This window comes from Myxocyprinus asiaticus, chromosome 28 (genome assembly GCF_019703515.2).
Source record: "Myxocyprinus asiaticus isolate MX2 ecotype Aquarium Trade chromosome 28, UBuf_Myxa_2, whole genome shotgun sequence".
NCBI classification, from domain to species: Eukaryota; Metazoa; Chordata; class Actinopteri; order Cypriniformes; family Catostomidae; genus Myxocyprinus; species Myxocyprinus asiaticus.
In genome coordinates this window covers 18092980-18109443 of record NC_059371.1, presented here as the reverse complement: position 1 = coordinate 18109443, position 16464 = coordinate 18092980, and the positions used below count along the sequence as shown (strand labels likewise).

Sequence of the window (16464 nt, the reverse complement as noted above, 5' to 3'; positions counted from 1 at the left end):
AATAAATTATGAAGGTCTGGTACAAAGTTTCCAAGTTGAAATCTATTAGTTTTAATAAAAAAGAATCAACCCCTGGGACAAGAAAGTTCCCAAATTGAAGAAATAAAAGAGTATGTACTGCTATCTGATGGCTAATACAAGTATTGCATAAAAGAGTGAAAAGAATCAGAATCAGAATGAGCTTTGTTGCCAAGTATGCTTACACACACAAGGAATTTGTCTTGGTGACAGAAGCTTCCAGTGCAAGAGAATGCAACCATATATACATACATACAAACATATACATTTAAACATATATATATTCATATAGTGACATAAAAAAAATATAATAGCACAATAATGTTGTTAGAATATTTTATATACAGATATACAGTAATGTGCAGGTGATGTAATGTATTGAAGAAGAGGTAGGATATGTTAAAGAATATAAATTAAATATGGATATACTGTTAGTAGGAATGGATGGATTGAATATTGCACATGGCTGTTTTGACCAAAGGAAAGTATTTGGGGTCAGTTTTAACTGTTCATGAGGTGGATGGCCTGAGGGAAAAAACTGTTCCTGTGCCTGGCTGTTCTGGTGCTCAGTGCTGTGTAGCAACGGCCAGAGGGCAACAGTTCAAGAGTGATTTTACCCAGTAGCGGTTTTAACCACCACGCAAACCACGCAATTGCATGGGGCCCCGGACATCGGGGGCCCCCACCCCAGTAGGAAAGCCCCGCAAAAAACACTTGAGGGGTGGCATGTCACATGTTGTTCTGTTGAATATGCTGTTGTCAGCGCTCTCAGAGCTGTTCATGTTAGAGGTCCACAGGATTAGGTCAGTTTATCAAGCAGGACTTTTGTTCGGGTTTGTAATTTATGAAAAAAATATACAGGCCTTCCGAACTTGTTTCACCCACACGCTCTCACTCACAGATACGTGCGAATGGATGAGTTAGGGGCCATTCATACCGAATGTGTTTTTTGCCCACATCTGCTCTGTTTTTCCATTGTTTTCCTGTGTAAACACGCACTGGACAAACATCCATGCCTGCTACACTGCGTATCGCTGTTTCTTCAGTGTCTCACAGGACCGGCATGTTTTTAGACACAGTGTCAAAAGTTAAAAAGAACTTCAGGTCTCAAAAACACTGTTTTACTGAACGCTGTTTCACTCAAAAACTTTCTGTTTCATTCGTTGTGCTGCATTTAGATTGTTTTAAGTGCAGGTGTTACAAAGATTTAATGTTCTGAACAAGTTCAGGTTGCAAAGAGGTGACTGTTACAATGTTTAACATTATTCTAGATTGTTCTGCACTAAGTAAAGTTTCAGCACTTTCAGCAATGTTTTTTTTCCTTCTGCTCTAGTGTGTTGAGGGGCTGTCATGCCTTGTATGTCTACATAAAATACTGCCTTTTGCAACATGGTGAACAATACACTGCAGCATCAGAATATAAGCTCCAGGTGAAAGTAAAGTACATAAGACAGAAATATATTACTATTGTATGCAGCAAATCCTCAAAGTAATAATAATAATACTGTATCATATTATAATGACAAACTGAACAACAATAAATAATTGTTGGCTTATAATAATAATAAATAAAAACTGAATTCCAAAATGTTAGAGAGTGCAGTAGGTTTTACACACCCTGTTCATAAAAAAAGAGTGTTTTGTAAAAATATATGTAGGTAAATATTGTTTTGTTTTTTTATCACTGTACTGTGGAAAACTGGAACACATGCATTAATTAACTTTAACTTGATTTTTATGTTTTAGTAAACATTTTGAATGTACTTGGCCACAGCAGCTGATAGGATGAATTTAAAATTATGATTTAAAATCAATTTTATGTTATTTGTTTAAGCAAACATTTTCAAAATGGGGCCCTGGGTAGATCGGTTGCTTGGGGCCTCAGAAATCATAAACCCGCCCCTGATTTTACTAGCCCTTTTCATCACTCTGGATGTGTACAGTTCTAGCACTATCCTTTGAAGTCTTCTGATATCTGACTTGGTAGCTGAACCAAACCAGACAGACTCAATGATTGCTAAGTTGAACTGTGTCAGCAGCGCCTGTGGCAGGTTGAACTTCCTCAGCTGGTGAAGGAAGTACAGTGTTTAGAAGGTGTTCCTTCTAAAGTCCACTATCATATCCACTGTTTTAAGCATGTTCAACTCCAGGTTGTTTTGACTGCACCAGACGGACAGCTGTTCAACTTCCCTTCTGTATGCAGACTCATCATCATCTCGGATGATGCTGATGACAGTAGTGTCATCTGCGAACTTCAGCAGCTTGACAAAGGGGTCCTTGGCGGTGCAGTCATTTGTGTACAGGGAGAAGAGTAGTTGGGAGAGCACACATCCCTGGGGGGCACCAGTGCTGATCACACATGTGCTGGAGGTGAATTTTCCCATTCTCACTTGCTGCTGCCTTTCTGTCAGAAAGCTGGTGATCCACTGACAGATAGAGCCAGGAACAGAGAGCTGGGTTAATTTAGTCCATAGGAGAGCAGGGTTGATGGTGTTAAAAGCTGAACTGAAGTCAACAAATAATATCCTTGCATAAGTCCCTGATCTGTCTAGATGTTGAAGTATGTAATGCAGTCCCATAATGGCTGCATCATCCACAGACCTGTTTGCTCTATAAGCAAATTGAAGAGGATCCAGTAGGGGTTCATTGATGTCCTTCAGGTGGGCCAATACCAGTCTCTCAAATGACTTCATGACCACAAACGTCAAAGCGACGGGTCTGTAGTCATTAAGTCCTGTGATTTTGGGTTTCTTTTGGACTGGGATGATTGTTGAGTGTTTGAAGCAGCAGGGAACTTCACACTGCTCCAGTGATCTGTTGAAGATCTGCGTGAAGATGGGGGCCAGCTGGTCAGCACAGGATTTTAGACAAGTGGGTGAAACACAATCTGGGCCCTGTGCTTTTCTTGTCTTCTGTTTCTGGAAGACCCGGCACACATCCTCTTCACAGATCTTAAGTGTAGGCTGAGTAGCAGGAGAGGGGAGGAGGGTGGTGGCAGGAGGTGTAAATGTTTGTGTGCTGTGAAGGTCGGAGCGGGTGTGGGTTGTGTGACTGGGCTTTTCAAATCTACAGTAAAACACATTCAGGTCATTCGCCAGTTGTTGATTCCCTACAGTGTTAAAAGTAAAAAGTAAAAGTAAACCTTTCTTTCACACTTTATGTGCTAACGACAGTCAAATCTGCACTACATACATAATTAGGAACTCAAATCCCAACTTTATAGATCAATATATGTAAATCAATATTTTAGATTTATTTGTTCGTTTTTGTGTGACTTAAAATTTTAATTGCTAATATAAAAAGCAAACAACCAGTGGAGATGCGATTCGAAATAGAAAACAATAATAACAATCCACTTTATGCTCTGTGCTGGTTTCCAACACGGCGGAACAAAACGTTCGTGTCACACGTTTCCTATCGGATCGTTCCTGAGAGTGACACATCAAGATGGCGGAACGGGAGGAAGAGGTGAGGGGGTTTGTCGCTGTTACTGATGTTGATGAAGAAAGGGCCCGTTTCTTCCTAGAGTCAGCCGGTTGGGATCTACAGGTAAACAGGACACCGAACTCTTCATATATGCAATCATCTTCTATTAAGTACCAACACTGCAGCTGAGAATTCAACAGACTTTCAGCCTCCAGTGGCACACAGTTTAATGTGTAACCGGTTAACAAAATGTGCAAGTCACTCTTCATTAAAATCATCAGGTTAATCTTGAGCCTGTTCATCTGGTTAATCAAGCTGTCTTGACATGATCCGTACGGCATGATCTGTTGTTAGTCAGCATCGCATTGCAAGTAGAGGCTCGTAACCTGTGACAGCATGTTTTTACAAAATTTAGCCATCACAAGCTAACAGGTTTAGCTCGCCGAATTGATGCACTGGTCCGTGGTTTAGTTATTTTTCTTATTCTAAAATGTTGTAGCTCTTGCCATTTTTTGAGGCCTGAGTATAATCATCCTAATATTTTTCAAGATATTTATGATTTTTAAATAGTGAAGACAATGTGCGTGGTGTGTTTTCCTGTTTTATACACATGCCGTGTGTGTCTATGAATGATGTGACAGTTGTCTGCACTGTGTCTTTAGCTTGCTCTAGCCAATTTCTTTGAAGATGGAGGAGATGATGATATTGCCACCATCCCTCAGCCAGAGCCCAGCTCTGTGTCTCGATCCACAGGCCCAAGGTAATACGATTGGCTTCTTAAACCCACAATGGTACAATAACAGTTATATATGGGTCAAGTCATAACATTGTGCTTTAATTTAATCTCCTTTGATTTCAGTGAACACAGAGTGACATCCTTTAGAGATCTGATGCATGAGGATGAAGATGAGAGTGGTGATGAGGAAGGGCAGAGGTCAGTATGTTGCAATGATCACTCTGTGTTCATGCCAATGACTAGATAATGGGGAAAAAACTCTCACACTCTCTCGAAATGTGAGCATTAGTCTGCTCTTGCTTAATAATAAGGAGCAGTTTTACTATTGTGGATTCCTGGAGTCAGGAGCTAAGTTTCCATCCAAGTTGCAAATTTAATTTATACAAAAAATATCCCAAAAACAATGTGTGAATAATGCCGCGTTTCCATCCCATGTGTTCAAAAGAACAAAATCGTCACTTCTGGATAAATTGCAGCCACTGTGACTTGTATTAATTCACAGTTTATATTCAACTCATTTACTCTGCCAACTCCATGCAGGTGTTTTCAGGACACTGTTATTTCAGGATGACCAGAGCAACATTTCAGATGCGATGATTGGTCCGCTGGTTAGTCCAGTTATGAACGAGTTTTTCAGTCACGTTAAGTTTTTGATGCGCATCTTGTATTTCTAATCAATACAGTAGTAATGCGTTTCCATCATAATTTATGCACTTTTCTTCTTACTGAATTTTTTTTTAATCTACCTCAAGTGAGCATATACGTTTTTTTATTGCACATTTTGGAAATTTTATTTTCATCTTGACATTTCCATCCAGCTGTTTTCATGTAATATCCCAAATAAAAATAAGAATACATTGATGGAAGCCCAGCTATTTATACAGAAGTAGCATCAGATTTCTCCTCTTACAGGTTCTTTGCTGGTGGGTCAGAACGCAGTGGGCAGCAGATTGTCGGTCCTCCCAAAAAGAAAAGCTCAAATGAGCTGGTTGAGGACTTGTTCAAAGGTGCTAAGGAGCATGGAGCAGTCCCTGTTGACAGAGCAGGAAAAGGACTGGGAGAATCCAGCAAGTCCAAGGTAGTTTACGTATCCACAGATAAAATGTGTACTGGACATTAAATATATGAAATGATTGTGAAGCTTATTAAACATATCTCATATGATTTTTATTTGGAGGTTTTGTACCCAACAATTCATTGTCTTTATCTGTCTTAACTCACTTTTCTTTCTCTGTCCACTTATGCTGTAGCCTTTTGGGGGGGGTGGCTATCGGTTGGGTGCAGCACCAGAGGAGTCGTCGACTTATGTGGCTGGAGAGAGGAGGAAGTCCAGTAGTTCGCAAGATGTGAGTCAAATAGCCTGTTGAAGTTATTGCTACATAGAGAGGGATTTTGGGAATATGATTAAGAAGTAATTGCTGCTGTGCTAATAGGTTGTTGTGGTGCTGAAACTCTGGAAGACTGGCTTTAGCCTTGATGATGGGGAGCTTAGGAACTACAGTGATCCTGGAAATGCCCTATTCCTGGAGGCTATCCGCAGAGGGTGAGCTCTACATCCATTCTTTGATTAACCTGCTCATATTTGGCCATTATGAGATTATCAGGTTTGGCCAATAACTGTCTGCTCGGCAGTTAACAGAAGTTTAGTTGATTAACAGAAGTTGTTGTTCCCCTCTTGTTGTTGTTCCCCCTCATGTCGGTTTCAAATTTAACCACAAATATTGTTGGGCTAAAATGAAGACATTGTTTTGATTTTTGTGTAAATGTGTTACATTTCAGCAATTTACGCCTCTTTTGATATCATTAAACTTTTTTTTGTTTTATATTGTCCACAAACTCCTCTTACTTCCTTTATCTGGATCTTTCAGGGAGATTCCTCTGGAATTGAGACAGCGTTCCCGGGGCGGTCAGGTAAACCTGGACATGGAGGACCATCGGGATGAAGACTTCTCCAAAGCCAAACCTGCATTCAAAGCTTTTGCTGGAGAAGGACAGAAACTCGGCAGGTTGGAAAGCTGTTTCTCCTCTAATTTCCGTTCATCTATTGAGGACAGCCATTTCTATTGTTAACACACTCAATACATGCACAGTTATAATCAAGCTACAGTAGGTTTTTGCTTAGTCGTGCTACCGTGTTTATCTGCTATCCAAGTAGACGTGTCACAATGCGTAATCAAATATCTGAAGGAAGGATGTCAGCTGAGGAAATGTTAAAGGGATAGTTCACCCAAAAATGAAAATTCTTTCATCATTTACTCTCCCTCATGGTATCCTAGGTGTGTTTGACTTTCTTTCTTCACCAGAGCTTATTTGAAGAAAAATAGAAAAATATCTCTGCTCAGTAGGCCCCTATAATGCATGTGGATGGTGTTCAGACCTTTGAAGCTCCAAAAAGAACAGCTAGTCAGCATAAACATCATCCAAACGACTCCAGCTTTTAAATTCATGTATTTTCTAGAGAAATGATCGCTTTTGGTGCAAAAAGGATCAATATTTAAGTACCATATTTAAATGTTTGTTTGTCCATACAATAAAAGTGAATGGTAACCAAACGTTCAAGCTCCAAAAAGCACATAAAGACATCATAAAAGTAGTCCAGATGACTTCAGTGGTTTAAACCATGTCTTCAGAAGCAATCTAATCTGTTTTGGGTGAGAACAGACCAAAACATAACTACATTTTTACTTTAAATGTTGACATCAGCAGTCTCCTTGATGATCATGATTTCAAGCTCGATGCGTGGAAAATGTGCAAAACGACATAATTTCAAAATCGACTAGTCGGTGGGTTATTTCGACAGTTAGTCGACTAGTCGGTCAATAAAGCCCTGTTTTAATATTCTGGAGTATTTTCCACAATACACCAATCAGACGCGTTCATTAATAATAGGCTATACATGCTAAGCATTAGGGGTGTAACGGTTCGAATTTCTCACAGTTCGGTTTGTATCACGGTTTAAGGGTCACGGTTGAGTATTTGCTTTGTTCAAAAAAAACAAATATTAATGCCAAATCCAAAGAATAATCTATTTGGTAAACACTTCAACAGGTTTTCCCTTAAATAACAATCACTGTTTTACAACAGTAACCAAAGTTTAACCATGGCATTTGTAGTAAAATCATAGTAACCACAATATAAACATGTTTACTGTCATGGTTACTATATATTAAAATCATGGTTACTATATAGAAATGACAGTATTACTGTTATAAAACCATGATTAATCATATCAAAACCATGATTTCTGCTCAGAAAACCATGGTGACAGCAGTCATGGTTACTACAATGTTACTATAGTAAAACCATGGTTAATTTTTTCTGGGTGCTTAACTAAAAAAAAAAAAAAAAAACATTTTCTCTAATTACTAAATCAACATTTTAACTTAATACCTGCATTAATACGCTACATGCATCAACATAAAGTGCTCTTGAAACTCATCTCAACATATTAAATATTCGGAAGCTGTACATTACTATAAAAGGAATAACCATGCTATTAGAATGCATACGAGAAGGGATGTTGTGATAATGCTGCTTGAGTATTTTAATCATTCGTGAAAATCCCACATGAACACCCCAAACGCTTTATTGTTTCATGTCTGTCCGAATTAGCACTGAGTGCCTGCTTAAAAATGGAAGGAAGAGTGTGCAGTTTTGGATGATTGCTGGTGCCAGATGGGCTGGTTTGAGTATTTCTGTAAATGCTGATCTGCTGGGATTTTCACACACAACAGTCTCTAGAATTTACTCAGAATGGTGGCAAAAACAAAAAACAGTGAGCAGCAGTTCTGTGGACAGAAACAACTTGTTGATGAGAGAGATCAAGAGAATGGCCATACTGGTTTGAACTGACAAAGTCTACGGTAAATCAGATAACTGCTCTGAGTAATTGTGGTGAGAAGAATAGCATCTCAGAATCCTATTCTATTATTTTTTATTGTTTAAAAAATTACTAGTCGGCCTCAATAATCGACTAGTCAGCTATTTTTGCACATCCCTATCCGATACCAGTGTTGTTTTTTTGTAGATTAGAATATGTTTACCTCATTGTGTGAAATTAATTGGGGGTACTCTTTAATATGTAAAGAAACACAAACCTCTAACTGCACATTATTTCAATATAAATGTATAGCTTATTAAGAAAAACTTTATTGTTAACTAGTCTACTGGATAATGTGGCAGCAAAATTAACAGTAATTCCAGTCTTCTAAGTTTTCAGTAGAAAAGAAGCCAGTTTTCTTTGCAAATTTTTTTCAACTTGTATCTAGACCTTAAAGGATTCAGATCATTTTTTGTTCAATTTTGTTTTAAGAGGAGAGTCGCGTGTCGCCATGCGAGGTTCAGACGTGTGAACGGTGAGCTCTGCACACTTTGCTAGTTTTAATACTTTTTGTGTCATAAACCAGTGAGACTCGATACACCCTGATTCTTAGACAGTAAGACAGTAACACAACATGTCAATGAATTCAAAATCCTCAGGCTCTGGAGACATTAAAAGACCTTACATGCTCAAGCTGAAGCCCCAAAGCAGCAGGCCACAAGCCCGGGAGTCAATTTGGCCGGTGAGGTGAAGAAAATTCAGCGACAATTGATGAACGTGTCGGCAATGCTGACGAAGGTCGTTGCTGACTTGGAGGAGCTTGCTGTAATATGTTGATCAATCACTGCCATGGAGACTAAATTCACTGAGATGGTTACAAGAGTGGCGGATGTTGAGAAACGGATCAATTATCTGGAGTCATCGGAGAGGGAATTAGCTGCTAATCTGCTGGTGACCAAGGCAGACTTCGAGCTCATTTGGGAAATGTTAAAAGATATGGAGAATCGTAACCGGCAGAATAACGTCCGAATTGTTGGAATTCCTGAGCGAGCAGAGGGTCAGAATATGGTGGAATTTCTGGACGGGCTCTTTCCGAGTCTGCTCGACAAAACAGGCCATAAGCTGGAAATCGAGCGAACTCAGAGTTCCAAGTCAGCGATCCGCTGAGGGAGACAGGCCCTGTTCAATTCTGGCCAAATTTCTGAGATCATCCGATAAAGATTGTGTTACGTGAGGCAAGGAGTAAAGGAAGGCTTTCTTGGAAGAACCACAACATTTTCTTGTTCCCAAACTTTGCGAATTCGATGAGAGAAACGTGATCGATTCATGGAATGCAAGAAACTCTTACATCAACGGAAGGTCGCTTTTGCACTGATGTTCCCGGCCAAATTGAGATTAGATACTAAGGATGGCCGCAAAGTATTAACATGTCCCCAACAAGCATTGTCCTTCATAAAGTCAATGGAGTAAGTCACTGTGTAATACTCTCGTTGCAGCCGAGTGGGCCTGACTCACTGAACATTCACTTGACCGTCCAAGGAAACTGGGCACCTTTTTTGTTTCTTTTTGTGCTGGTTCCGCCTAGCGGCTGGAGTTTGTTTTGTGTAGTAACACACCTTCGGGACAGTGTTGTGGATGAATCAGCACGTTCTTTGTGCTTATGCCTCCTATTGGTTGGAGTTTGTTTTGTGGAGTATTTCTTGCAGGACATTGGATTGACTGGGTCATTTGTTGCACTTATTTAACAGTCGAATGGGCCGGCTCACTGAACATTCATTTGATTGCCCGAGGAAACTGAACGTATATGTATTTGTTTGCAGTATTTTTATTGTTTGCAAATTATAAACTAGCTCGTGGATTTTTTATAACTCTGTCAATGTTAGCTAGATGTATTGCTGGCTTCCATGTCTGCAGTGCGCTATGTTTGCCCGCTAACTTGTTTCAAATCTGGCAACCCGGCGGTGTCGAAATACTATTGGTGAATGGGCAGTGGGCAGGATCACACAGGCCAAAACAGAAATTCCAGCCCTGAACGGACATTTCAAAGTAGAATATACTGGCTGTAGCATTGTTTTCGGAGAAGCCAGTATTTCAGCTTAGCATGTTTCCTAAAAGTGTGTCAGCAGAGCAGCGCCATTAACTAACGTGGTGCGCGTGCACACTATATGTTTACTTACTAAACACAACCTTTTGCATTTCACAAAGCTGTCTTCATTTGGCTTTGAATAAAATGCACGAGTCATATGAACTACTTTAATGCTGTTTTTATGGTTCTTTTATGTCATTTTTGGAGCTTGACAGTAACGAACACGACTAACACATCGTATTGGGTTTGGATTGGGCTAGTTGGATCGGTGCATCCCTATTGGAATTAGGATTATGGTGTGTACATGAGTTACAGGATGGTTTTTTTTTATTTTATTTTTTTTTATTATTGTTATTATTTGTATGTGTATCCATTTTACCCAAAGGGACAGTAGATTAAAATTATAGTTCTCATCATTTACTCACCCTTATGCTGTCTCAAATTCGCATGGCTTTTTTTTTTTTTTTTCTCTGCAGAAGTTATTTTGATGGAGTTATGTGAATATATTCATACAATGCTCACACAATGCAAGTAAATGGGGTACAAACTTTCATGCTCCCCTTTTTAGAATTGCTCTAACTATTTCTCTTCAATTTTGATCTGCTTCACATCACACTTCTGAATGGCAGCAGTAATTTGGCTGTGACAAGTTAACTTTGCCCTTCCTCAGTGCAACGCCGGAGTTGGTGTCACTCCAAAGAAGCCCGCAGGACCAGGCTGCCAGTGAAGCTCAGGCTAGTGCTTCCATCAGTGTGGACAGCTCTCAACCTGTCACCAGTATCCAGATCAGATTGGCCGATGGAGGCCGACTGGTGCAAAAGTTCAACCACACCCACAGGTAAACAGATTTCATTAGCGAAGTTCAACTGAAAACAGTGAAAAGCCTACACTAGCCACAGACCTACCCACCAGTGTATCCTTTTAATTCTACGAGACACACCTAGAAATGTACAGACAAAGATCTAAATGGGTCAGGCTATGCCTACATATATCTTCATGACTGATTGTTCCCTCTCTTTCACAGGGTGTCAGATGTGCGTCAGTTTGTGGCAAGTGCTCGCCCAGCTTTAGCTGCAGCAGAGTTCGTTCTCATGACGACCTTTCCCAACAAAGAGCTGATAGACGAGAGTCAGACATTGAAGGATGCCAACCTGCTGAATGCAGTCATTGTGCAGCAGCTAAAGTGACGGCACCATCTAGTGGCCTGGCTCTGTAAAAGCACTCTTGAGTTTTCTTTGTCTCTGATTTGGAGACACCAGGACTAAAAAGACTTCTACTTACTTAATTTTGTTTTCTTTGTTTTCTTTCTGATGTGTTATTCCTCTGTGGCAGTTTCGGGGGCACTGGGTACTTCTGGTTGAGCTAATTAAGGTAGATGAGAGGGAAGCAAACACACTGTGATATAGTTTAAGGGTATGAAGAGAGAGGAACGAAGTGGAGATCTAACAAATTTTACCATTTTAGGATAACTGATGATCATATTCAGATTGAAATAAAGAGCTTTCTGAAGAGTTTTGACATTCTTTTACCTCTGTGTTTATCTTGCAGTTATCTGCTGCTTCTTGTTCAGTTTTTTGGTCTCCTTGTGTCTTTCCTCTGTCTATTCCTTCTCAACATTTCTCAGAACTGTCTCGTCAAAACAAAAGTAGCCTTATATTTTATCCCCTTGTAGAGACACTGACCTCAAAGATCAAGAATAACCTCAACTGTCTACAACAAAAATGTTTAAACTTTATATATATATATATATATATATATATATATATATATATATTTTTTTTTTTTTTTTTCTGCTGTCAACACGATATTATAATTTTTTTTATGTTTGCCTGATTATACAGTAGTTATATACAATAAAGTTATTGGTTGGTTAACAACCAACTTCAGTTTTGGAAGCTGCTGCTGGTTAACATATCACTGGCTATCTTGTAATGTGTGCAGCAATTGACTATAAAACTGGATGCACTGCGTGATTGTGTAGTAGACCTGTGGTAAACCTGATATTAAACCCTCTGTCTGGCATTGGAGAGCACTCTTTTTTTTTCCCAGAGTACATTGATCTGTATATCAGTATACAAGACCATCAGATGTAACTTCTGATATCCTGGGAGCAATTCATCTCTTCCAAGTCCATAGACCTTTGCGTGTCAGGAAGCTGTTTGTTTTTGAAAGTTGTGTTTTTGTCGTAAGAACATGCCAGACAGTGTGATGGAAGCTATTAGTTTATAAACAGGATTTATGAGTTTGTCATGCACTCCCAAGGTCTACAGAGTTGGCCGTCCTCCATTCATTCCACTGTCTCCTATAGCTGGGTCTTCCTTTGCATTTAGCACATTAATGAATACACCTAGGGTTCTGGCATGAATTAACACCTAAATCAGCTTTATTTATAAAAATACATATTAATAATTTTGCATATGGATCTATCATATGAAAGTATCACTTCAGTACAAAACAACATGACGTTATATGCCCCTTTTATTACATTACAAATAATCTGATTAATCCGATATATTGGTCATGGTTGCCCTTTAAGAGTTAACCAAGTTTTGTTGATTTTTGCCATAGTCTGTGATGTGTACATATTTCAGCTGTGTGTATTTATATATAGCTATTTACAGTCTTAAGTGAAAAGTAAATGTCTTATTTGTTCCATGGAGGTATCATAAAGTATATAGTCACTCAACAGCAACAGCAAACATTCTTTGCATGGCTTGTCTTTTTTATGGATTGGGAAAGTCATAGCTATTCCCTTTTGCGCAAATGGATGTACATAATTCCACTGCACAGAAGCAAAGGCACTCAAACCCATGCCAAGAAAAAGCAGTAACCAACATGTCCTAAGTTCAACTCCCTGGAGTCCTGAAGGATTTATTTATAGTGCAGAGTGTAAATGAGTGTGGCTTTAATTCAACTTCAGAGCAACTGAAATGAGTTATTTATATTGGCTTGGGTTGAAAACACAAATCCTAGTCAAATAAAGCAAACTATATTGAAACAGTCAAGCTGAAGAGTTACTGAAGCACTTTGAGTGAAGAGAAATATTTAGTCTGACTTACCGGCAAACACCTGGCAGACACCATTGAGGTAAAAGAGTCCTCCTTTAGACATCGCAAAGAGTTGCCCAAGGAATATCAGGAATGAAATGGAAGAGAAAACCACAGATAAGACCATCAGATCCTGGACCGCTTGAAGCCACTCTGGTGGAAAAATATATAAAGACCATTCACCTTATTATTGATGCACTGATTAATGGTGCATAAACATTGATTGTGCATTAGGTTACCAAATTCAAAGCATGAGACAAAAAGGAACTGATTAAGTGCTCAAAATCTAAAAAGATTTTTACTGTCGAAAGACAGGCAGTGCTTTTCCTCAGGTCAGTATCAGTGGTGAAGAATAGCCTTTTTTCCAAAAGTCTTCAATAATTCTCAGAGACATTAAAAATATTCCAGGTTCAATACAAATTAAGCTCAGTCAACAGCATTTTGTGGCACAATGTTGATTAACACAAAAATATATATTTTGACTGGTCACGCCTTAAAAAAATAAATAAAAGCTAAAATCTGGGTTATAGTGAAGCACTTGCAATAGAAGTGAATGGGGGCCAATCCGTAAACATTAAAATACTCACTTTTTCAAAAGTATAGCCACAAAATGTGTGTTAACATGATTTTAGTGTAATAATATCACTTACTTTTTTGTGTAAAGTTATATCCAATATTAAAATTTTGTTGCCATGACAACGTAACACCATAAACCCTAAAACAGCAATTAAAACAAATTTGTAGCTTGAATTATACACAAGTTGTAATAGAAGAATTAATGGAAGTGCTTTAAAAAAATTATAAGCTTCACAATTCTGTCTTTAAACCCTCCAAAAACTGTGTGTGTGTGTGTGTGTGTAATAAACATTATGCCACAATGCTGATATGCATTATGCCACAGAGTTTGCTGTGGTACATGTTGTTGTTGTGTTGTTGTTTTTATGTTTTGTTCTCATAAAGTTTACTTCTGTTAAACAAACTATGGATAAAAATGTACTGAAACTAGTGTTAAAAAATAATGGGACAAAACGTGTTTTAAGAGCAAAACAAATAAAGGTAAGCTCACCAGATGTGATCCAAATCCAAGAGAGGCAACTGTCACTAACTTCACTATATATTCACTCTGTCAGTGGTTCTCCAAGTCTCTGTTCATGTTATTCTTCTCCCTTTTTAACAGCTTCAGTAAATTGGCAGTGAGGGATATATATATATATATATATATATATATATATATATATATATATATATATATATATATAGTGTGTGTGTGTGTGTGTGTGTGTGTGTGATAGGAGAAACAAGTGCACTTAGAACATTACATTGAGCACAATATAATACAAGGTAAGAGTATAAATAGACATACAAATAATAGGACATATAACAGAATGGTGTATGTACATGTGCAAGTGGTAATGTATCTTCTAATGTTCTCCTGAAGTCCGCTATCATCTCCACTGTTTTGAGCGTGTTCAGCTCAGTGTTGTTGTGACCGCACCAGACAGCTGTATGCAGACTCGTCATGGTCGCGGATGAGGCCGATGACTGTGGTGTCGTCTGCAAACTTCATGAGCTTGACAGAGGGGTCCTTTGCAGTGCAGTCATTCGTGTACAGGGAGAAGAGCAGTGGAGAGAGAATGCATCCCTGAGGAGCACCAGTGCTAATAGTGAGGGTCCTGGATGTGAGTTTCCCCAGTCTCACTAGCTGTTACTAGTCCTTTATCATCTCAGAGGGTGTGCGCTGACTTCATTTCATAACTTAAATCTCCTTTTGATTATGTAGATTATGAGTGATGGTTTACATAAAGGGTGTGTTTCATTCATTATCGCCCAAGAGATGAATTTATGGTAATTAAACAGGGACGGGAAAGTCACCTCAATGTTTATTTGTTATGCTGTGTACAGTAAAAAATCAGTGGACTCAGTATAGTTGTAGTACCGATATTCAAGTACTAGACTGAACATAGAATTACAATTTCCTACAGATAGCCCTTTGGGTAGTTGACACATATCATGTCCATGGTATTTTTTATTTTTTTTAATTAACATCATAATTTTAGGTTAAAACGAATGTAAGTGTGTAAAGGAAAGTACATATTTTAGCTGCTGTGACTCATCACTATTTCTCATTCATTTTCACCATTTTTAAAGCGGTCATGACATTACTTATATATATATACATACACACACACACACACACACATACTGTATGTTCCTTGAGGTTCACTTATAAAAGTCGTAAAGTTTTTTGCACAAAACAAGCTCATCTTATTTGTAAAACATGATCAATTTTCACATTCATTCTGACCCTCTGTCAGAAACGCTCTGTTTTGGTGCTTCTTCTCCTTTAAGACTCGACATGCCCACTGTTATGACTGGCTATCTGACCTGCCTTGTCTTGGTCCTTGTTAACCGACAGCGTTTTTGAATGAATGAAACTCAATGGACACTGGTTTCAGAACAGTTTGAAAAGCACCTTATTTTCATCCTACCTCCATACACTGCCTCTGAAGGCAGCATTTTCCAGTTTTTGGACGCAGCCATGGATTATTTGTCAGTTTAAGGAAATTTCCTTGAACACTTCCTACTAGTTGTCGTACTCATTCAAAACAACAGCGGAAGGTGCTTCATTCATGGTGACTTTAACACTAGTAGTGTTACTAACGTTAACACAATTTTCATAAAATGTCACTATAAATATGTGATTCATGTTGTTCTGTGGCTGGATGCTCCCTGGATGCCTGGAACTAACAAAAAAAAAAAAAAAAAAAAGAAAGTACTCAGAAAAAGCAACCGCAAATGGACAGATGAACTGCTGCAGTGAAGCGAGACGTTTGGATACATACAGTACCGACAACTGTAACGCACATCTTAGGTACGTACCAAACCGCACACTTCTGCAGTATTCTACGCCATTTTGTAGTGTAAGTAGTACGAGTAGTATGTTTACATTGAAAATGCAGCAAAAAGAAGTGTACTTAAAGTATCCGGATGATGCACTTTTCCTACCGTCAAAACTGAGTGTGGAATGTTGGACACTTCATGCACTCAGCGCGCGTGGCTTGCCATACATTGTGAAAGGGGTGGAGTTACCTGGCTGCACTGCTGGTCTGACAAAATAATTGTAAATATTGAAGAATGTAGCAGCTAGCAAAACTTCAGTGGATACAGCACCTTACAAATGTGAGTTGAATGCTTTCCCATCACCCCAAGTTGCATGAATATGTATATTGTTTAAGATACTGTTTAAGTGTTGAACTGAGGCTGGCTAATGTGCTAAAGCTAGCAGAAACGCATCGTGCGTTTGAAACGTCACTTCCATCAGCTGTTAAAC

The 16464-nt window shown here is 38.8% G+C and overlaps 1 protein-coding gene and 1 pseudogene across 1 annotated transcript; one reads left to right on the top strand and one right to left on the bottom strand.

Annotated features, from left to right (window-relative positions):
• Window positions 1-3446: 3446 nt before the first annotated feature.
• On the top strand, window positions 3447-11597 carry LOC127419440 (NSFL1 cofactor p47-like). Its single transcript, XM_051660823.1, has 9 exons — window positions 3447-3567; window positions 4107-4204; window positions 4304-4378; window positions 5093-5258; window positions 5431-5526; window positions 5614-5723; window positions 6049-6186; window positions 10757-10924; window positions 11111-11597. The coding sequence occupies exons 1-9, from the start codon at window positions 3466-3468 to the stop codon at window positions 11271-11273; spliced, it is 1116 nt and encodes a 371-aa protein (XP_051516783.1). The 5' UTR covers window positions 3447-3465; the 3' UTR covers window positions 11274-11597.
• A 146-nt stretch (window positions 11598-11743) lies between these two features.
• On the bottom strand, window positions 11744-16000 carry LOC127419385 (epithelial membrane protein 3-like; annotated as a pseudogene).
• Window positions 16001-16464: the final 464 nt, after the last annotated feature.

Excerpts from the sequence above, each read along its gene's own strand:
- LOC127419440 (XM_051660823.1), top strand. The coding sequence starts at position 3,466 with ATGGCGGAACGGGAGGAAGAGGTGAGGGGGTTTGTCGCTGTTACTGAT. Across the intron at positions 3,568-4,106 it reads CAGCCGGTTGGGATCTACAG|CTTGCTCTAGCCAATTTCTT; the intron begins GTAAACAGGACA and ends CTGTGTCTTTAG. Across the intron at positions 6,187-10,756 it reads GAAGGACAGAAACTCGGCAG|TGCAACGCCGGAGTTGGTGT; the intron begins GTTGGAAAGCTG and ends GCCCTTCCTCAG.